General features: G+C 34.7%; 1 protein-coding gene across 4 annotated transcripts in view; it reads left to right on the forward strand.

Annotated features, from left to right (window-relative positions):
* COL4A5 (collagen type IV alpha 5 chain) overlaps positions 1–24,377 on the forward strand; it is a 224,592-nt gene that overhangs the window by 181,624 nt on the left and 18,591 nt on the right. For 2 of the 4 annotated variants that reach the window (XM_034650010.1, XM_002925583.4), the window contains 7 exons: positions 11,297–11,423; positions 14,299–14,379; positions 15,021–15,119; positions 15,651–15,701; positions 17,124–17,309; positions 19,014–19,022; positions 24,256–24,264. In XM_034650010.1, coding sequence (XP_034505901.1) covers positions 11,297–11,423; positions 14,299–14,379; positions 15,021–15,119; positions 15,651–15,701; positions 17,124–17,309; positions 19,014–19,022; positions 24,256–24,264 — 562 coding nt within the window. The remainder of the gene's footprint in view (positions 1–11,296; positions 11,424–14,298; positions 14,380–15,020; positions 15,120–15,650; positions 15,702–17,123; positions 17,310–19,013; positions 19,023–24,255; positions 24,265–24,377) is intronic. The other 2 variants (XM_034650009.1, XM_011232771.3) reach the window with 2 other exon arrangements.

A 24,377-nucleotide genomic window follows, 5' to 3' on the forward strand; every position in this document is an offset into this window, starting at 1 on the left:
GGCTCCCCGCTTCGTACCTCGATACTCAGCGCTGGAGATGTTCATTTGTAGAGATCCAGATGTATCTTCCTGCGTCTCAGGCTGATTCCGTGGATATTCCTGCTGGGTCTGGTACCTATCCAGCTCAACTCAGGGGACTGGCTGAAAAAGGTGTCCCCTACTCCTCCGCCATCTTAACCTCCCCCCTGGGTAGTAATCATTCTAATTTTGTCAGTCTAATGGGTGAAAAGTAGAGTATCATTGTTTAAATTTGAATTTTCCTAATTATGAATGAGACTTCTTATGCTTATATCTCCTCTACAAATTGTCTATTCATACTCTTGCCTCATTTTTAGGAGGGGATTTGATTGTGTATTTCCTATCGATTAATGGAAGTACTTCATAAACATGCATCCATTGTCTATTAGATATGTTGCAAATATTTTCTCCCAGTCATTTGTTTGTCTTATAACCCTGTTTACTGTGCATTTATCATGTAGAGTATAAAATTTTTACATAGGCAAATGTTATTTATTCATTCATTCAAAATATACCTAATGAGTGTGTAAGGTGCCAGGTACTGTTGTAGGTGCTGGTGATAGAAAACGAATGATGGAACTTTGCATCAAAAACTAGGGATGTACTGTATGGTGACTAACATAATATAATAAAAAAATTATTAAAAAAAGAAAGAAAGAAAATGAATGAAACAAACTCACTGCCTGTGCAGAGCTTGCATCTAGTCAATAAAATAAATATGTTTATAGTGTGTTAGAAGGTATGGCAAAAGTTAAGGGAGACTTGGGGGTAGGAATTGCTGAGAATTGTTATATTTTGAAATAGAGTAGTGAGAGAAAGCTGCTCTGAATACAGTTGCTCTAGTGACATGCAGTGAGGGAAGGAGTCATTCAAGCATCCTGAGGTGGGAGCATATCTGACATGTCTGAAGAACATAAAGGTAGCTAGTGTGGATTAAGCAGAGCGAGTGAGGTGAAACTAAGTAAGAGATAAGATCAGGTTGGTAATGGGAAATAGATTATCTAGAACCTTGTAGATTATAGTAAGGGATTTTACTCCTGAGTGAAAGGGGGGTGACTGGAAGGAGTAACATGATTGTACTTAAATTTAAAAATATATCATAGCTCCTATTTTGGAACTAGATCATAGAGGAATAAGGATGAAAACAGTGAGACCACTTATGACACTATTTAAATAATACAGACCAGAGATCTTGATGGCTTGGATCAGGGTGGTAGCAGTGGAAATGATAAGAAACATTCAGAATCTGAATATATTTTCCAGGTCAAGCCAGAAAGATTTGCTTTATGGAACATTAGAGAGATCATGGACTTTGAGAGGAAATATAGCATGGATGATTCTAAAGTTTTTATCCTGAGCAAGTGGGAGAATGGAGTTGCTACATACTGATATAGGAGAGATTTGGGGAAGCAGATTTGGTGGGAAAGGTCAGAAACATAATTTTCTGATTCATATAAAAACTTCTATATCCTAATATTATAAAAATAGACCTACATCTTTTCTTCCAGTACTTCCATGATTTTGTTCTTTATATTTACATCTTTAATCCATGGGCTTTTTTTCTCTATGTTGTGTGAGGTGAGGAAGTAACTTCATGTTTTCAAAATAAATATCCAGATAACTCAACCCCATTTGTTATAGACTCCACTCTTTACTCATTGATTTGAAATTCCATTTAAAATTTTTTTCTAAATTTTTTCATATATATTTTTTTCTGGACTGAGCAAATGTTAACATTTATATAATGGAACTAAATTACCATAACTCGTATCTGAATTTATAATGAATGTCAGCAGGAAAAAACATGCTTCAATTGAAAAATATCCTCGGTATATTCAACTCTTCAAGCAAGAGGGTGACTTAGTTTCACTCTCTATGCAGACTTCAAGTATATTTCAGTAAGCAAATTCCACACTAAACTTAGATACTTGCACAGTTGAGAAAACAAAGAAATCATGTATTTGAAGTAGTCTGTTGTTTCTTTCAGATGATATTGTTTTATCATATAATGGTGACACACTGAACAAAATTAAGATTTTATAGTTCAGTCCTTACTTTGCACAGTTCTGATATGCACAAATTTGTTACCACAATTTAGGTAAGTAACATCAGTCCACAACAACATAGCTCAAACTTAAGTTACCATGGTGTATTAGCTCTTCAATCCATAAATCACTATATACATAATTTGTGTATCATTATCAGTGAACAGTTATTTCACTTCTTTCAAATTCTGTCAGTGATTAGTCGCTGAAAATGTTACTTCCTTAATGCCCTAATAGCAAAGCATGTAGTTGTGTTGCTTCTTTGTCTCTCATTGATAAACCAATCTGAAAATTTAAAAATATGTATACTCAAAAGAGAAAACCAACAAAGATGAAAGTGCAGCAAAAATAGGAAGTGATAACACTGTAAGTGACATTTAAAGCTAATATAAATAGGGTTACAGACAAAATAGCCAACCATGGGAATGTTGACACTGCTACCATTGAGAGACTTTAGAGGTGCAGACAAGGAAGTTAGTGAAAACAAACTTAGCAATATATGACTTTTCTCTATGCACATATAACTTACATGCAGAGAGATTTTAAAGTTGTGGGAAAAACTTTTAAAGGTCATGGAATAATCATATTTTTCTCATTATTAAGATCTCTTTTACATGGTTTTAGCATGCATCTTCATTTTTAGAGTTCCATACTATTGTGCAAAGTAAGACTGCCTATATTATAAAGAGAGTAGAATTGAAGTTTCAGGAGACATAATAGTATGATTGGAGGATGTCAAGCATAAGAAAAAATTGTATAATTAGTGAGTTGTTAAAAACAAGGATAGTGGTGGGGCAGTCCAAGAGGGAGGCATAAGAAGGCACTGAACAACAGCAGATCTGTAGCTACATGGGGAACAATTAATTCCCTCTGAAAAAGACCTGAAAACTAACTGAACAGCTTCCTTCACAACAAATAATAGGCCACATCAACAGGTACCAGAGGCAGAGATATGGTCTCATCCAAAACCATACCCCCGCTAAGGTGACCCACAGTCAGAAGGGATCTTACAAATCTGGACCTCCTCCCTGAGGAGTTAGGGGTTCATGCCTCACAGCAAGCTCCCTAACCCCTGGGTCCTGTAACAGAGAGACAATCCTCCAAAACATCTGGGTTTGAAAACCAAAGGGGCTTAACATCCAAAGGGCTGTGGGGAACTGAGATGCATTTCTTAAAGGGCTTGCATGCAGACTCACCCACCTCAGGAACCAGTACAAAAGCAGCAGTTTGAAAAGTGCCTATACTATATGTGAAGGAGATTCATTTGCTAATACTAAAGCATCTGCCAGAGGAGCAGGAGTATGTTGGAGCTCTCTTTGGGGTTGGAAGTGCTGGCAGGCAGTATTTTTGTACTCTCCCTCTACCTTGCTAGTACTGGCAAGTGTGACCAGCCCTGTACTCTCCCATTGCCCCACCAAAGATGGTAGGCAAGCACCAGCCCTAGATTCTCCTGTGGCCCTGCAAAAGAGGGACATACCAGTTCTGTGCTCTCCAGTGGCCCCCACAAAAGCCAACAGATGCATGCAGTCCATACTGGAGTCACTACTTAATCTGGCTCTGGTGGCAGGGGGCTTGCATTCCTAAATCCCACAACACTGTAACAATCAGAGAGACAGTTCTTGGCATGCTACCCTCCCCCCCTCCCAGAGCACTACACAGACAGTGTACTGAAACAACGCCAGTCTGTCTGTGAAAAAGGCCTATTTATTTGTCTTGGAGCTTTAGCCTGAGGGGCAGACTTAAAGTTTGGCATATAGCTAGGGGCAACAGGGGTGCTCTCGAGGATGCCATTTTTCATTCTTCCTCAGCCTTGCTATAGCTTGCTGGTACCTCCCAGAAAGGATACATTTGTCTGAAGCCCTGATTTTTTCAACACCTCCAGACCCACCTAGTCTGCAGGCCAGCAAGGTTTACTATTGTGGCACCACAGGACTATATATATTTGCATACTTTCAAACTGCTACCTGAGGATCTGGCTTCTAATCAGCCTGAAACTAGGTGCTGACTGAGATTCCTCCCTTTAGAATACTGACAGGTCTTAGCACACCCTCAACAACTGGCACATATCAAGAATAAATTAGGCTGCTTAGACAATTACAAATGTTTGAGAGACAACAAGGAACTTAGGTCTAAGGTTGATGGATAAGTTGTATCTTTTATGCAAGGCTACTCCTTCAGGACTGGGGGAAGTAGCTGTTTTGCTGAAGAAAACAATAACTGAATTGAACAATACACAGAAGGGGTTGAAAAGGAGATTACATGAAGCAAAAGAAAGTGATCTAGAAGACAAGTGTGAAACGCACCCAAACAGAACATCAAAAAGGAAAAAAAAAAACCTTAAAAAGTAAAGATAGCTTAAGGGACCTATGAAACAACATAAATCTCAATAACATTTGCATTATAAGGGGTCGCAGAAAGAGAAGAGTGAGATAAAGGAGAAGGAAACTTACTTAAAGAAATAATGGGGAATGAAACATGAGAGACTATGGACTATGGGAAACAAACTGGGGACTTCAGAGGGGAGGGGGTGGGGGAAGGGGATGGACTGGTGGTGGGTAGTAAGGAGGGCACGTATTGCATGGTGCACTGGGTGTTATACGCAACTAATGAAGCATCAAACTTTACATCAGAATCAGGGGATGTACTGTATGGTGATTAACATAATATAATAAAATAAAATTAATTATAAAAAAAAAAAGAAATAATGGCTGAAAACCTCCCTAATCTGAGGAAGAAAACATTCAGATCAAGAAAGACTATAGATAGGCCAGTGATGGGTATTAAGGAGGGCACATAGTGCATGGTGCACTGGGTGTAATATGCAAATAATGAATCATGGAACCCTACATCAAAACTAAGGATATACTGTATGGTGACTAACATAACATAATAAAAAATTATTATAGAAAAAAAAAGAACGACTATAGAGACCTGAATAAGATGAAACCAAAAAGATCAACAATAAGACACATTATAAGTAAACTGTCAAAAGTTAACGAGAGAATCTTAAAAGCAGCAAGAGGAAAACCCCTTGTTATGTACAAGGGAACCCCAATAAGACTATAAGCAGATTTTTCAGCAGAAATTTTGTAGGCCAGAAGAGAATGGGACAATATATTCAAAATCCCAAAAGGAAGAAATGTCCAAACAAGAATACCCTCCTCAGCAAGGTTATCATTCAGAGTTGACAGAGAGATAAAGACTGTTCCAGACAACTAAAAGCTAAAAGAGCTCAACTCTAAACTGGCCTTACAGGAAATATTAAAAAGGGACTTCTTTAAGCTGAAAAGAAAGTGCATTAATTAGTGACAAGAAAGCATATGAATATATAAATCTCAAAGGTAGAAGTAAATATATAGTAAAGGTAGTGGATTAATCACTTATAAATCTAGTATGAAAGTTAAAAGACAAAAGAAGTAAAAGTAACTCTAAGTACAATAATCAGTTAAGGGATGCACAAAATGAGAAGACGTAAAATGTGACATCAAAATCATAAAATGGGAGTAAAAATGTAAAGTTTTCAAATGTGTTCAGATTTAAGTTGCTATCAACTTAAAATAGATTTTAATATATCTAGGCTGTTATCTGTGAGCCTCTTGGTAACCACAAAGCAAAAACCTATAATAGATCCACAAAAGAAGATAAGAAAAGAATATAATAACACTAAAGAAAGTCATCAAACCACAACATAAGAGAGCAAAAGAAGAAGAAACAACAGAGAGGAACTACAAAACAGCCAGAAAACAATTAACAAAATGACAATAGGTACATACATATTAATAATTACTTTAAGTATAAATGGACTAAGTTCTTCAGTCAAAAGACATTGAATGACTGGATTTTTAGAAAGACCCAGTTATAGGCTACCTGCAAGAAACTCACTTTAGGTACAAGGACACACCCAGACTGAAAGTAAAGGGTTGGAAAAAGATATTCCACACAAATGGAAACCAAAAGAAAGCTGGGATAGCTATACTTATATCACACAAAATAGACTTTTAAACAAAGACAGGAGTATTACATAATGATAAAGGGATCAACCTGACAAGAGGATATAACATTTGTAAGTATTAATGCACCCAACATAGAAGCACCTAAATAAATAAAGCAAAAATTAACAAACCTAAAGGAAGAAATTGACAGCAATACGATAATAGTAGGGGACTTTAATATCCCACTTACATCAATGAATAAAGATTAAACAACATGCTACTGAACAACCAGTAAGCCAATGAAGAAATCAAAGGAGAAATTAAAAAAAAATACCTTGAGATGAAAACAGAAATACAACTTGTGAAAATCTATGGTGTGAAGCAAAAGCTGTTATAAAAGGGAAGTTCATAGTAATACAGGCCTACCTCAAGGAACAAGAAAAATCTCAAACTAAATTTACACCTAAAGGAGCAACAAGAAGAAAAACAAATGAAGCCCAAAGTTAGTAGAAGGAAGGAAAAAAAAAAAGGTCAGAGTAGAAATAAATAAAATAGAGACTAAAAAAACATAGAAAAGATCAGTGAAACTAAGATCTGGTTCTTTGAAAAGATAAGCAAAATTGTTGCCAACAAATTGGAGAGCCTAGAAGCAATGAATAGATTCCAGAAACATACGATCTTCCAAGATTGAATCATGAAGGAATAGAAAATATGAATAGACCAATTACTAGTAAACAGATTGAATCAGTAATCCAGAAAACCTCCCAAGAAACAAAAAGTCCAGAACTAGACAACTTCACTGGTGAATTCTACCAAACATTTAAAGATTTAATATGTATCCTTTTAAAACTTTTCCAAAAAATTGAAGAAGATAGAATACTTTTGAACTCATTTTCTGAGGCCAGCATTACACGGATACCAAAACCAGTCAAGGACACCACACACACACACAAAAAAATTACAAGCCAGTATCCCTGATGAACATAGATGCCAAAATCCTCAACAAAAGAGTAGCAAACTAAATTAAACAAAACAACAGTTAAAAGAATCATATACCACAATCAAGTGAAATTTATTCCAGAGGTGCACGGATGGTTTACATCTCCAAATCAATCACTATGATACATCACATTAATAAAATAAAGGATAAAAATCATATGATCATTTCAATAGATGTAGAAAAGGTATTAGACATAATTCAACATCCATTTATGATAAAAACTCTCAACAAAGTGGGTATAGAGAGAATGTATCACAACACAATAAAAGTCATATATGAGAAGCCCACAGCTAACATCATACTCAATTGTGAAAAGCTGAAAGTTCTTCCTCTAAGATTAGAAACAAAACAAGGATGCCCACTTTTGCCACTTTTATTCAACATGGCATTGGAAATCCTAGCCAGAGCAATTAGGCAAGAAAAAGAAATGAAAGGCATCCCAATTGCAAAGGAAGGAGTAAAAACTCACTATTTGCAGGCAAATATATGTATATGTGTGTATGTATATTTATACTTTATACTTATATTTATAAGAAACCCTAAAGACTCCACCAAAAACTGTTAGAGCTAATAAATAAACTCAGGAAAGTCACTGGGTACATAATCAACATTCAGAAATCTGTTGCATTTCTGTATACTAACAACCAACTATCAGAGAAATTAAGGAAACACTCCCATTTAGAAGTGCATCAAAGTGAATAAAATACTTAGGAATAAATTTAACTGAGGAAATGGAAGACCTATACTCTGAAAACTATGACATTAATGAAAGAGATTGAATATACAAGTAAATGTGAAGATATTCTATGCTCATGTATTAGAAGAATTAATATTGTTCAAATGTCCATATTACCCAAAGCAATATACTGATTCACTGCAATCCTCTTCAAAATCCCAATGGTATTTTTCAAAGAAATAGAACAAACAATCCTAAAATTTGTATGGAACCACAAAAGATTCCAAATAGCCAAAGCAATCTTGAGAAGAAGAACAAAGCTGGAGGTATCATACTCCCTAATTTCAAACTATATTACACAGCTATCTATAGTAATCAAAATAATACAGTATTGCCATTAAAACAAACACACAGATCAATGCAATAGAATAGAGAGCCCAGAAATAAACCGACACAAATATAGTCAATTAATTTATGACAAAGGAAGTAAGAATATACAATGGGGAAAGCACAGTTGCTTTAATAAATTGTGTTGGGAAAAGTTACAGCCACAGGCAAAAGAATGAAACTAGACTACGATCTTATACTATACACAAACATTAACTCAAAATGGATTAAAGATTTAAATGTAAGATCTGAAACCATAAAACTCCTAGAAGAAAACAGGCAGTAAGCTCCTTGATATTGGTCTTGGCAGTGTTTTTCTGGATGTGTCTCCAGAAACAAAGGCAATAAAAGCATAATAAACAAGTGGGACTACCATTACCAAGTGAAAAGGCAACCTACTGAATGGGAGAAAATATTTGCAAATCATATGCCAATAAGGAGTTAATATCCAAAATATGCAAAGAACTCATACAATCATTAAAAATGAAATGAATCCAATTAAAAATGGGTAGAGCAACTGAATAGACATTTTTCCAAAGAATGCATACTATTGGCCAACAGATACATGAAAAGGTGCTTGACATCACTAATCGTCAGGGAAATCCAAATCAAAACCAGAATGAGATATCACTTCACACCTGTTAAAATGGCTATTATCAAAAAGACAAGTTTTAGCAAGTGTTGGCAAAAATGGGGAGAAATGGGAACCCTTGTGCAATGTTGGTGAGAATGTAAATTAATACAGCCACTATGAAAAATAGCATGGAGGGTCCTCAAAAAATAAAAATAGAACTATCAGATGATCCATCAACTCCACTTCTGGATATTTATCTAAAGAAAATTAAAACATTAACTTGAAAAGATATACACATCCCCCTATACATCATAGCATTATTTACAGTAGTCAAGATGTGTAAGCAACCTAAGTGTCCATTGGTATATGAATGGATAAAGAAAATGTCAGATATATATACAATGGGATATTACTGAGCCATATAAAAGAATGAAATCTTGCCATTTGTGACAACATGGATGGACCTTGAGGGCATTATGCTAAGTGAAATAAGTTAGAAAAAGACCAATACCATATGATTTAATTTATATGTGGAATCTAAAAATAAATAAATAGACAAAAAATTTTAAAGAATGAGTTAATAGATACAGAGAACAAAGTTGTGGTTGCCAGAGATGGGGGTGGAATATTGGAGGGTGGGTGAAGAGGGTTAAAAAGTAGAGACTTATAGCTATAAACTAAATAAGTCATTGGGATGTAATGTACAGCGTGGTGACTATAGTTAATACCGTATTGTATATTGAAAGTTGCTAAGAGTGTAAATCTTAAAAGTTTTTATCACAAGAACCAAAAATTTTGTAACTACGTATGGTGATGGATGTTAAGTAGATTTATTGTAGTGATTATTTTACAATATATACAAATATCAAATTGTGTCATACACCTGAAACTAATGTTATATGTCAATTTTATATAAATAAAAAAAGAATTATATCAAAGGTTGACATTTGAACAAATGTAGATATTTGTGGCTTGAGTCTGTTCAAGTTATGTCAAGCTTCTGCTTTGTAAATAGAATTTTCCTTTCTCAGAGTGATTTACAAAATTTCTTGCCAGTTTGATGATGTTCTGAGTATGCTACTCTTTTTTTTATTTCTTCTTGCTTACCTTTTTGGAAGCTCGTTGTTTTCTCTGAAAGTGTATGAATGATAAAAACGTAGATAAAACTTAAACTAGCAAATTTTATTTGCAGAAGCCCTGGTAAAATATTTACTTTTAAAATACAATTTAGAATAGGGCCATAGAGTGGTGAGAACTGTATTGGGGAACAAAGTGCTAGTTGAAATTAAAAGATTGGGGTTGTTTGTAGAACTTAACATACTTTATCATAAATCACCAGAAGCTTGTTTATTGCTTTCAGGTTTACCATTAGCAGACTATTGGAATTTTCTTCTTGTTTTTCATTTTGATATATGAATATCATTGGCTCTTGAATAACAAGAAGAATCATGATAGTTTATTCAAGCTTTTCTGTGTAAATATCTAAGATGGAACCAGTTCAATCCAAAACTTAATTGTATACCTATTATGTGTGTAAAAATGTGCTAGATGTTTGATTTATAAGGGTTCAGACCAAATTACGTACATTTCCAGCCCAATGGGATGTAAGGAGAAGAGGAATTAGTTGAAAAGGCTTTTACCGTAATGCAGAATCATTTGAGTCACAAATAGATGATCTTATTCACCTAGACAAGCATAAGCACTAAATGGAGAAGGAGGTATTCAGTAGACGATGTTGAACACTGACACTTTGTTGGAGAGTTCATGATCCTCATGAGCAAAGCAGTGGACACTGGTAGATTTAGAGTTACAGCATGTTCTCATTGTTATCAGGGAAAACTTGTTTAATTGTGAAAATGGGTATGAATTCTAAGGCTCTATTAGAAGGAAACATAATGCAAAAGTTACTGAACAAAAATGGTTACATATGAATTGTCCCTGACCCCAAAGGAATGTTCAGTGTAGTTGAAGAGTCAAGACATGCATATGTGAAGCCATTATTGATTTGGCAGCATAAGAACCTTCCCTATATTCTTAACATAAGCTGTCTTTGTCCTGGAAGGTTTCATGGAGGATATGGGATTTGAGATGTTCACTGAATAATTGCTAGACTTATTCATGTTAAGATTAAATTTACTTTTTGGAGTAGAACGTACTGTAACTACTGTTTGACATAATTATTGTAAGCAGTGGATTTCATTGTAGCATACTAGAGATACCAATCACAGGTTCAAATCAGACTATCTGGATCCAAATGCAGACTCCACAGCTTATTAGTCGCAACACTGTAAAATGGGATAGTGTATTTCTTATTGTTAGGGATTAATGAGATAATCTACATATTGTAGAAATAGCATGAACTCTGGAGTCTGACAGACGTTGGTTCAAATTCTAATTCTGCCACTTGCTAGAGCCATTAGGCACTTGAGTTGTCCAAGATTCAGTTTTCTCATTTATAAATAGAGGTGATAAAGCCTAACTCAAAGAGCTGCTGTGATGATTAAACAAAGCATTTTCAAGTTAAATTTCTACAAGTGATTAAACAAAGCATATAAAGCACTTAGCAGGGTGCCTGACATATAATAAAAGCTCTATAAATAATGTTGTGTTGTTAAACAATCTAAGTAATGTAGAGACTCAGTTTTATCTTTTTCATGGTTTTAGGGTGAACCTGGTCTGCCTGGATACCCAGGAAACCCTGGAATCAAAGGTTCTAGGGGAGATACTGGTTTGCCTGGATTACCAGGGACCCCTGGAGCAAAAGGACAACCAGGCCTTCCTGGATTCCCTGGTAATATTCCTTTTCTTGAATGCTTCCTTCTCTCCTTCCTATCTACTCTAACCCATACCACAGAACAACTTCTTATTTGGCAAACTCTCTTCTATTTACCAATGAGATACTGACTAGCAACATAATCTTGAACCAGCTCTTTAACTTATCTTTGCCCAAATTTCTTTCTGTATAAAATGAGAATGAGTATTACCAGCTCAGCAGGACAATATCCTGTGGGCAAAAAAACTGTTTGGTAGAGCATTTTTCAATCTTTGACTGCTAGCCACAAGTCAATTAAGAGGCCTTACTGTTTTTGTAGGTGATAGTGTATACTACCAAACCTAGCCTGCCGCTGATTCTCTTAGAAAGTTGTGCTCAGGCACACAGTTGGGTGGCTGCTGGTAGGACAACTGTTCAGTTCATTTATATGACAAGGACTAAGTCATGAAAGCAAAGGGACTTAGCATTATAGTCAGGTAGGTAGCCTGAATTACATTGTTGTACTATCTGCTCTGTTTATGCTTGTATTTAATTTGTTCATTTGTTTGTCTTTTGGATTGCACAATGGCATGGATAGAGTGGGCCTTTGGTTATCTTTTCCTTAATGTTTTATTGAAGTATAATGTGGAGTAAAATGTACAAGACTATAGATGAGTTTTCATATATATATATATATATATATATATATATATATATATATCCATGTACCTACCACACATATCAAGATATAAAATAGTTCCCTTGCCCCATAAAGTTTTACCCATGCCCCTTCACAGTGAAACCACCCCCCAAGGTAACCACTGCTATGATTTGTGTTACCATCAAGTAATTTCACCTGTTTTTGAAATTCAAATAAATGGAATCATACAGTATATATCCTTCTCTCTGGCTTCTTTCACTCATGTCTGTAAGATTCATTTATCTTGTTACATGTGTCAGTAGTTTGTTTTTTTATAATTACTCTGTGATATTCCATTGAAGAAATACATAATAATCACTCATTCACCTGTTGATGGACTTCTGGGTTGTTTCCAGTTTGAGACTATTAAAAAAAGATGCTATTAACATTCTTTGACATGTCTTTTGGGGACATACATACTAATTTCTCTTAGATAATAACTTGGTAGTAGAATTACGGAATCATAGAGTAGGTATACATTTAACTTTAGTGGATGGTGCCTGTTTTCCAAAGTGGTTTTATAAATTACGGTCTCACATGCAATGTATAAAATGTTCCTGGGTGGCTCCTGGTGGCTTGTCGTGATTATATTGCGGTTAGTACTTTGTATTGTGAAATGTCCAGTTGCCCATTCTTCACCTCGTTTGGTATTGTCAGTCTTTTTAATTTTAGCTGTTCTGGTGGGTACATAGAAGTGTCTCATTGAAGTTTTAATTTACATTTTTAAATGACTGACAATAGTAAACACCTTTCAATATACTTATTGGCCATTTGGATAGAATCTTTTTGATTGCCTGCTCCATGTTTTTTTGCTCACATTTATTGAATTGTTTGCTCTTTTTTCTTATTGATTCAGAGCAGTTCTTTATAGATTCTAGATATGAGTCCTTGTCAGATACATGTATTACAAATACATTCTTTCTGTCTCAAATTTGCCTTTCGTTCCTAATGCTGTTGTGTGATAACATTTTCTTAATACTGTCATGTGATGAACAGAAGTTTTTAATTTAGTTCTAAAGTTAAGTTTAATAAAGTCCAGTCTATTAATTTTCTTTCATAGTTCATGCTTTTTGTGTCCTATTACAAAATATTTGCCTACTCAAGTTTATGGAAATATTCTTCTATTTTTTCTGTAATGTTTAATGTTTGAGTTTTTATATTTAGGTTTATGATTTGTCTCAAATAAAAATATTTTTATGGTGTGAAGTAGGGGTCAAGGTTCATTTTTTTAAAAACAGATATTCATTTGCTCCACGCTGTTTTTTTTTTCTTTTAAAGAACCTGAGATCTTCTGTTCTTCTGCTCGTGAAAAGACGTCATTAAGGAAGTGAATAGGGAAGCCACAGACTAGGAGAAAACAATTGCAAAACATATATCTGACAAATGACTGATATCTGGGATATATAAACAACTTTGATAATTCAATAATAACAAGATATACAATCCACTTTTTTTAAATGGGGAAAACTTTGAAAAGACGTTTCACAAAAGAAGATATATGGATGGCAAATAAGCACATGAAAAGGTTATCAGTATTATTAGCCATCAGAGAAATGCAAATTAAAACCACAATGAAGTAGCACTACATTCCTATGAGAATGGTTATTATTAAAACAACTGATATCACCATATGTTGTACAAGGATCTGGAGCAACTGGAATTCTGAAACATTGTTGTGTCAAATGGTTTGGCAGGTGTTTTTTTTTTTTTTAATAAGATGTACCATATGCCTACTCTGACTCAGCAGTTCCATTCCTATCTAGGTATTTATCCAAGATAAATTAAGACATATATCCACAAAAATACTGATGCAGAAATATTCATAGCAGCATAACTCATAATAGCTACAAACTGGAAGTGGAACAGGTTTCCATAAATAGATAGATATTCATAATACCTAAACCTGACAATGACCCAAATGTCTGACAATAGATGAATGGATTAAAAAATTGGTTATCCATACAATGGAATCCTACCAGTTCTACCAATGTAATATTGTGGTGATTATTTTTATTATGAATATATAATAATGCCAGCCTCTGGAGAAATCACTTTAAAACTTAAAATTATTCTTAAAAATATTCAGCAAATACCAGCATCTTCCTTGTTTTTTTTCCCTTTCTTCAGTTTCTGTGCTAACGCTGTAAATTATAAGTTTAACTCTTAAAGCAATGCACTTTTTCTTTTATTATCAAATTGAACTCTTTATTCTAGGAACCCCAGGACTTCCTGGAGCAAAAGGTATTAATGGTCCTCCTGGGAACCCTGGCCTTCCAGGAGAACCTGGTCCTGTAGGTAAGCATGAAACCTAAGGGTTAGTTGTAAAACTAAGGCTCATATTCATTTTGGGAAAGTCAAATCATTTCTGGGAGCTGTGAACATTTTTAAGACAAGGAAACATGGTGATCATTCACTTAGTTCTACTTGTCAGGTACAAAGTGAACAACACTTTTTTTGTAAGTGAACAACTCTTGATAAAAGTTACTTAAAATTATTACTTTGAAACCTTATTTGGGGGGCTTTTTCCAGGGAGAGTTATTTCAGGTATCCTACAATTAGTGGAAACTCTGGTATTTTTAAGAATGGCAAAATGTTGTTTACTGAATTCTAAAGCAAGTCATTTCTCTGGCCCCACATATGAGGCCTATGATAGCACCCCATTCCACCCCACACCTTACTCTCCTTGATATTCTAAAGCTAGATTAAAATGAGAAACTGAAAGTTTTTGGATAGTGAGTGAATGATAAATTTCTTCCTTATTAGTTTTTATTCCTTTTATGCTTCTTTTTCACAAGATTTGTGATTTAAAGGGGTGTCTCAGAGGTACTTTGTGTCATGTGGATAGAACCATTTGAAGCTTGTATGGAAAGAATGGGGAATATGGAAGGAAAGGGAATTGAGAGGATAGGTATCACGTGCTATACCCTGTGCTTTAGGTGGAGGAGGTCGTCCTGGACCACCAGGGCCTCCAGGTGAAAAAGGCAACCCAGGTCAAGATGGTATTCCTGGACCAGCTGGACAGAAGGGTGAACCAGGTGCTATATTTTTTCATTGTTCCTAATTTTCTAATTTCTTCCTTGTCTTCTTTAACTTTTGCCCTTTTTTACCCACAATGAAATTATATCTTCTTTCTTAACCTCTAAGCTACTATACACTTTTTCCTTCCTAAGTACCTTCTTGCACTCTGTACTGAGAATATTACTTCACGTTTATTAATCAGGTTGCCTCCTTCTTAAAAAAAAACACTCCATATCCTTTCTTGCCCAGTTTTTTATGTGAAGTTACCCAGCTGTTTTTATCTTCTCTGGATGACCTCGTTTCAGTATGCAATCTATATTCCATTTATAGATCTTTGTGTATATAAAGATATATTTAACACTTATCACAAGTAGAATATATTTTTATAGTTTTCTCATGTTAGAATTGTGGTTCCATGTTGGAAACAAATCTTCTGCATGTTTCATATAACATAGTAGCACTCAGTGAAAAACTGAATGATCCAAAAAAATTTGTCCTTGTTTCATTTATTATTATCTATTTGAGAGTTTTGGTTTATACCCTGACAGGTCAACCGGGCTTTGGAATCCCAGGACCCCCCGGACTCCCAGGACTTTCTGGTAAATTAATAAAACATACTAGATCAGTCCATATAAAGAGAATGTGTTCCAGTACATTTATTTTTCCATCTCCACCATTTACTGTTATAAAATGCACATACAACCCCAGAAAACTCAAAGCTAAAGTTATATCTTTTTTTTTTTAAAGATTTTATTTATTTATTCGACAGAGATAGAGACAGCCAGCGAGAGAGGAAACACAAGCAGGGGGAGTGGGAGAGGAAGAAGCAGGCTCATAGCAGAGGAGCCTGATGTGGGGCTCGATCCCATAACGCCGGGATCACGCCCTGAGCCGAAGGCAGGAGCTTAACCGCTGTGCCACCCAGGCGCCCCTAAAGTTATATCTTAAAGCAGTTCTTAATTAACAACTTAGTAGAAAGAGTTGTGCTATATAAAAATCCATTCTTTAGGAAATTTACATATAAATATCTCTTCTTAATTTCATAAGTAATTGCTAAGGAAATGATAAAGAAAGCAAATTCATAGAAAGAGGTAGATTTCAACCAATTTTTTAAAAGTCTTTCAGACGAAAAAAAAAAAACAAAAATGCTCTTTTCTCCCTATGGAAACAAAACCAAGGTATTATAAGGAAACTCTGTAGAAATACATACCAATAATAAAAACGGAAAACTTCATATTAATATATGTTTTGTGTTTTGGGTGGATATGTGCTCATACACATCTACATGCCCTCACTTGTTCTTGCTTTCATTGTAAGCACCAAAGTGTTAATTGAATGAGTGAATGTGTGTATAGATATGCCTGTTTATGTTCTGAAATGACCATTAGCTAGTCTATGGAAGTTTTTTCAAACCACAGACGTATCTCCTAGAAATTCCTATATCCTTCCCATGATCCCAATGTCAAAATTATTACTTTAATGTGCCACTGTTTTATTGCTTTCAGGCATGTTGGTGGTGTAGAAAAAATGTTGAGAATAGTTTGTCTGGGTTGGGATTCTAAATCTTGAATAGAATTGTCTTCAGGCACACACAGCAACTATTGAAGATCCATATCTTCATTAGTCCCAAAATATTTGTTTAAGAAATTTCCTCCAGCCATTTCTAACCTGTTCATGCCAATACTTTAAACCTTTCTATTTTTTGTTTTTTATTTTCTCACAGCTACTGATCATGTGATCATTGCTCTGTGTCCTAATACAAAGGGTATCTTTCAGGATCCCAGCTATTATTGTTTTTATATTTCTATACATACTTTAATAAATATTTCTGATAACAGTTGAATATACTTCATAAGAAGAATGGGTTTTTTGGACGAGTGAGGGATTTGGTGGAAGATAGAAATGATCCTAGCAAACCCCATCACTTGTTCTAATAAGAATGAATCGATTTAGCCTCATAGGCAAGCCTAATACGGGCAGTACCATTTAATGTGTTTCCTAATGTCACTTTGCTTTCATAGGTCAAAAGGGTGATGGAGGATTACCTGGCATTCCAGGAAACCCTGGCCTTCCTGGTCCAAAGGGAGAACCAGGCTTTCAGGGTTTCCCTGGTGTGCAAGGTCCCCCAGGCCCTCCTGGTTCTCCAGGTCCAGCTCTGGAAGGCCCTAAAGGCAACCCTGGGCCCCAGGGTCCTCCTGGGAGACCAGGTATGTACATGAGTGGTAGGGGAATGGTCTGTTTATTCGTTAATTTATTTCATTTTGCTGGCAGGTTATTCAGTCTTTAGGACTTTAGACTCTATAATCTAAGAACGTCTTACATGTAAATAGCTTGGTTTATACCTAGCTCCATCCATTTCTGTAGCATCTAATAATTCTTTTCAGTAATGCCTTTCATCATTTACTTACATTTGAACTAAAACAAACCAACTTGGAGGAAAAAAGAAAATAGTGGATTTATTAGTCTTTTTATTAAACATAAAACTATACTGATAACCTGGCAGCAAAATGCCATCTGCATTTTTAATGTGAGCTTCTCAGCATGTCATCACAGAAATCATTTTAGTGATCACCCCATAGATGCTTGTGGTCCATACCAAAAGTGTTGCTATGGTTCTGTCATATGATCAGCAAATGTCACCAAGCACAATAAAAAAATTTTATCTTCTCTAGGAACTAGGCAATCAGATTTATCTTCAACATCACAGCATGACTAAATTGAATAGCAATCTCTTCATACCAGCTTCATGTCTATTCCTCATTTGTCGTGTGTTAACTGCTCTTGTAGTCTCAATTTTGCATCCAGTGTTCACTTTTCATTTTGTATATGTGCTGTGTCACTTCATTTTGCTGTTTGGAAGTGCTTGTTTTCATCCAGGATTAATGTTGCTGAGCCCAGTCACTGGTGATAAATTATTAACAGATTTTTGGGACTTAATATTCAATTTTTATATTTTCAGAAATTAAAAACTTGGCCTTCATTTATTTAAAATAATAAGAGAAATCTAAGGTTAAAGAAACAGCAGTTGTCCTTTTAGCCTTTGAAAGTCTCTGACTCATTTTTTAAATGTTTTTAAAAATAAAAATCTCCATTTAAATTACCATAAACTCTGAAGTTATCGGAGTTCGTTTTAATAAGATATGCTCTGAAAACATGAATCAAATGTGATCACATACTTTGTTCAGAGGATCGTTTTCAAAACCAGATTTTATCTGATCTGACTTGACTGTTTATAGAGGGTCTTCAGAGTTTTACCTTGTTTTAGTAGTGAAGAAAACCAGTGAAAACCACCTCAGCCGTATTAACTCTTGCATGTAAAGAATTGACACCAATGTCTTGCTTGGTTATGCATGCAGTAATTATAAAATAAGCCAAACTATTATCATTTTTTTATATTTTAATCAGCACTCTGATTATTTTTTCTTTACTAGTAATGGAGCTCACTGTGGAACATTGTTGTGAAATGTGTCAACATAAAGACATTAGTCACAAAGGTGCTTTTAAAAATTACTGTTTCTAAATAGTAGGAGGAAGAACACCTACCTGATGAGTAGTTTGTGACTTCTTACTTTGTTCATAAACTGCAAATTAAAAGGGAGTTTTAAACCCAATTGATCTTAGAATTAGTTGTTTTTGAGCTCATGGTAACGATTATTAAAAATGATATTTTTGCCTTTCAAAATATGTCACATGTGCCGTCTTTATTTTAGTGCTGATGCTAAGTGGTAATAATTTGGTTTTTCTATAGGTGCATGAATATGAACTTCCAGAGTATTCTTTTATTGAATTAAAGTTTAACTTGAAAGAAGTTGGTGTAATGCTTTAGTTTCTTGATATTGCTAACAATTTTGATATTTTTCCTTTTTGTTAATGATGACATTGGGCCTTGGTGAACTTTGATCCCTATCCAGGTCCTCCAGGTTAGCTCCTTAACTCCAAAGTAGTAACTGCATGAACTTTGAAACTTTTCTTATATTTTTATATATATTTATATGTGTGTGTACATATAGTTATACATATATACATGTATATGTGTACATATATGTACAAGTGTGCATATATATAGTTCTATATATAATTCCTCTCTCTCTCCATATATATATATGTATATATATGGATATATTTATACCTGTACCTAATATTTTCAAGTACTTGAATCTATTTTAAGAGCATATATGCCAGTGCAGTTCTTACATGTTGGTCTATCTCTGAAAGTTGAAAGAACTGTAGAGTCCAATGTTTCTGTCTATTGGAATAACCAAAAATTACCTAGTTAAGAAAACTAATTTAACACTTTGTCATTTTTACTCAAAAATTTATAGTACCCAAAAGTGTATTGTATAATATTTTACCTTACCTTCAGAATAGAGTGTATTTCTTATTTTTGTTTTATATCTGTTAATGTAAATGAAATAGAACTACCCTTCAAAAAGGCATTCTTTTTTTAACTTTTTATTTAAATTCCAGTTAGTTAACATACACTATAAATTAGTTTCAATTACAATTTAGTGATTCAACACTTACAAACAATACCCGGTGCTCATCACAAGAAGTGTACTCCTTAATCCCTATCGCCTGTTTCACAAACCATCAGTTCGTTCTCTATAATTAAAGAGTCTGTTTCTTGGTTTGCCTCTCCTGTCTTTTTTTACCCATGCTCATTTGTTTTGTTTCTTAAATTTCACATATGAGAGAAATCATATGGTATTTGTCTTTCTCTGGCTGACTTACTTCGCTTAGCATAATATTCTCTAGTTCTATCCATGCCATTGCAAATGGCAAGATTTCATTCTTTTTTATGGCTCAGTAATATTCCATTGTATATATATATGTATATTATATATATAATATATAATATTCCATTGTGATCCATTTTACATCTTCTTTATCCACTTATCAGTCTATGGACATTTGGGCTCTTTCCATAGTCTAGTTACTGTAGATAATGCTCCTGTAAACATCAGGGTGCATGTACACCTTTGAATTAGTATTTTTGTATTCTTTGGGTAAATACCTAGTAGTGCAATTGCTGAATCATAGGATAGTTCTAGTTTTAACTTTTGAGGAACCTCCATACTGTTTTACACAGTGGCTGCACCAGTTTGCATTCCCATCAGCAGTACAGGAGGGTTCCCCTTTCTCCACATCCTTGAAAAGGCATTCTTTTTTAAACAATAATATGTATTATCAGATCCTGCAAATATGCAATTCTTGACTTGCTTCAACTCTTGTAATTTTTCAAACCATCCCACCTTCACATTTTGGGTTGTCACAAAGTTCTAAATTCTCCTGCTATGAAAATGAATTAATAGGTACAGAATTTAAAAATTCCATACAACCAACACAGATTAGAAGCCTCTTAATCTTATTTGAATCATACACATGTAAACCTTAAACACCAAAGAACAGTTACCAGGAGCTGTCCAATGGAAAATCGCTGATTCACAGTGAAAGATGTTAACCTAATTAGGAGTAAAAGGAACCACAAATATCTGAATGTGTTTATTATCTCAAGATAAATAGACCTTTTCAAATTTCTGAGGAGTAACTAACATGGGGAAAAAGTATATTTCTGAGTTCTGACTATTGGGAATGGCTGGAAATTTTCTTTTATGAATTAAAAATTCATAATTTTTCAAGATTCTTTTTAGGAAGCCATCTATCTCTATCTGAACAGATTCCTTAGTTACTTACTCCTACTTACTACTCACTCCTTCCACAAACCCCTAATTTCATAGAGCCATGGAGTATCCGATATAGAAGAGACTTAAGTTTTACACTTTTCAAAGACATATTACTCACTAGACACTTGTTAAAGATGGCAAGACAGGTTTTATTTAAGACTATTACAGTAGGGGAGAGACAGTTGCAATAGGGGAGAGAGACTGAACTCAACTGAATACAACAAGGATAAATGGGGATTTATAGTCAACCAGCACAGTGAGGGGGTCAGTGGATGAAAAGTAACTAACATGAAACATCAAGGGTAGGTAGATTCTTGCTAAACTGGCCTAATAACATTCTTGCTAAAGTCAGGCTAAAGACTTAGACATCAGGGTTGGGGGATGATCAGATATCAACAGTGGGGGGACTGTCTGTAAACTGACTTGCTAAAGGATTCTTGCCAAAACTAGGCTTCAGCATACCAAGAATAGGGCCTAAGGATGAGGCCTAGTTGAGAAGAAGGCTCAGAGGAGCCAATCTAAAATTTAGTCAAGGAGAGAACCTTTGTCACATATGAGAAAGCTGAGGCACAAAGATTTTAAGAAGCTTCCTCAAGGTCATACTGTTAGTCACTGGCATAGTTGGGAATCTGACTTAGGGCTCCCCAATGCTCTGTTAAGTGTCTATTTTACTAATAACATATATCATCCTCCAACAAAAGCAGTTTTATGGCTCAGTGCTTATGATCTGGCTTCTTATTCTAGTTATAAATATAATAAGTGATGAAGCGAAGCTCCTTCTGCCATTTTAGGAGACTCTTCATTATAGCAGACTGGACCTTGCCTCCACTCTCTTGTTTTCTGTTACCTCATAAGTTATCTCATAAGTTCCATCAATCCCTATTAACTGCTTCTTGTGTTTCTCCTAAATGGATGTCATCAAAAAGATTAAGACAAGTGCATAGTGTTTAACTATCACCATGATAAAGAGAAAACTTAGGGAATACTTTGAAGTAATTTTGATTACTCCCCTATCTGATTTGCATAGAAGTCAGCTGCCTTGATCACTTCCAGATTTTAGTGTTGCCTAGAAGATTGCTTTCTTCTGAGGCACTAGAATATATTCAAAGAAGAAACAGGGAAGTAGCCACATCACTTTAAAACCAATTTGACAACGTATTTACCGGATGTACTCTAAATTACATAGTTACTGGAACGTAGTATCTACGGTGTTCTCTTCTTTGCAACAGTTGAAGTCTACAACCTTAAGTGGAAACTGGATTTAAAATTGATGAGCACTGGGTGTTATACGCAACTGATGAATCATTGAACACTACATAGGAAACTAATGATGTACTATATGTTGGCTAATTGAATTTAAATAAAATAAAATTTGCCCATCAATTCATCAGCTAATGTTTAGTTATTACCACTTATGTACGAGACTTTAAGTTTTGTTTTGTTTTGTTAGTTAAACTTTCTTAGGTCATTTGAGAAATAATGGATTGAGAGCTTCATGTACAAAATTGACTTGGCATATAACTCATTAAAATTTTACCGCTTAGAAATTAAGATCTTAGGAGTTTTGCTATGATATGATCTGAAGTTTTCCTTGTTACTTACTCAGACCAGAATACATATTTCAGTGGCATTTTTCTAAGCTTTCTTGTTATTGGTCCTTCTATAGCAAATACACATATAAAATTTCTTTACAGGAATTCTATTTTATTTAACTAATTATGTGGCCAGACTCTCTCAAACTATGGTCTTGAGTCAGTTTGCTGTATGTGGTTTAGAAACCATTTAAACAAACAGAAGCTGATTTTTAGCCTTCTGATTTTCAAATTATCAAATGCTTTAAAAGTTTTATTACCTGGCAGTAATAATAATGTTTTGTACTTATGTGACATGCCACCCTTTACATCATTTAATACACTTTTATTAAAAGCTCTTTGAAGGCAGAGTGTGGGTGTAGTAAATCTTTGTGTTCCCTGTAGCACCTTGCATCTGGCAGCTATCAGGTCTCTATTTTTAAAATGGAATTCGATATTTATTTATTTATTTATTTATTAGAGAGAGTGCAGCAGGAGGAGCAGTAGGCAAAGGGAGAAGCAGGCTCCCCGCTTAGCAAGGAGCCCGATGTGGGACTTGATCCCAGGACCCTGGGATCATGACTCCAGTCAAAGGCAGAGCCAACTGTGCCACCCAGGCATCCCTGGAATTTGATCTTTAAAACAACTGTATGGTGACTAACATAACATAATAAAAAATTATTATAAAAAATAAATAAAACAACTGTAAAGGAGGTTAGGGCAGATAACATTGTTCCCATTATGTGGGTGAGAAAACAAGCTCAGGGAGATTGAATTGTCCATAGTCCCATTGAGATAAATAGAACCAAGAACAGACCCTAGTTCTTCCAATTCCTGGGATTCAATGCTGTAGCACAATTTATTCTCTCTGCTGACTTCAGTGTTTATAAATCATAGCAAGACTTCTAAGGAAAGGAAACTGTGTTTATAGTTAATTAACATTAATCAAGAGTTGTCCTATTTATAGGCCTTTTATCTTTTTATTTAATGATCCTTCTTTTAATAGTTAATAGCTTGATTTAATATGTGCATTGGATAATAATAAAGTAAATGTGATATTTTCTGTGATTTAGGGTAGGATATTGCATGTCAAAATATTTTTAATGTACCCCTTCACTGATGGTCTTCACATTTTTGGAAAATTTGGCTCTTTATTTTAACATTCAGCGGTGAACAAGTACATGTTGGCTCTTTCTCTTTGAATAACTTGTTATAAGTAATAATTCACAGAAGAAAGCTTCTTGATGAATTATGAAAAAAATCAGAATATGGTTTCATAGAATGATTTTCAAAGAAAGAAAATAGAAGTGCAGTTGGTAATGGCGATTGTGTACTTTTATTTTAATTTCTCTATTTTATCACCTATGATCTTTGTATTTTTGTCTAATGAATCCTTTAAAGTTAACTGTACCTCTTTGAGGTTGTCTGAACATATCAAGAAATTTGCACCTTGAGTTTTTATTAAAGGAAGGCAGAGGCCAAGATAAATGTAAGCATTTATCCACAATTATCCCTTTGTGAAGGGAATGGAAGGCAATCAGCGAAATGGTACTGTCTTACCTACTTCAGTGTTTGAGATGCTAACTTTTGGAAAGCCACAGTAGCAGTGTTAACATGATATCTTTAGTAGAGCTTTCCATTTTTTTGGATTAATGAAAGCTAGCAGCTTATTTCCTATGATAAGCTCTATTTGAAAATGTTTGGCTCTCTATACTTCTGTATGGTGCTGTTTGCATACTGATTACACTGTAGGTATGAGAAATACTGGCTAAGAGGATTATTGTTTAACTTGTGCTATAATGTGAACCACTTCTAACTCATAATCTTATTTTGTACTGTGTGATGTCTGATACTGCTAACATCGATCTTTGGGCTTTGGTGAACTCTGATCTTCCCAGGTTTTCAAGGTTAGACTCTTCACTGGTCAATTCTTTTTTTTTTAATGTTTTGTATGTATGATAAGAGAAATGCACTTTTTTTTGCTGTAACTCAGAAGTCATTGAAGAGGGCTGTTATCCTC

This window comes from Ailuropoda melanoleuca, chromosome X (genome assembly GCF_002007445.2).
Source record: "Ailuropoda melanoleuca isolate Jingjing chromosome X, ASM200744v2, whole genome shotgun sequence".
Classification (NCBI taxonomy): Eukaryota; Metazoa; Chordata; class Mammalia; order Carnivora; family Ursidae; genus Ailuropoda; species Ailuropoda melanoleuca.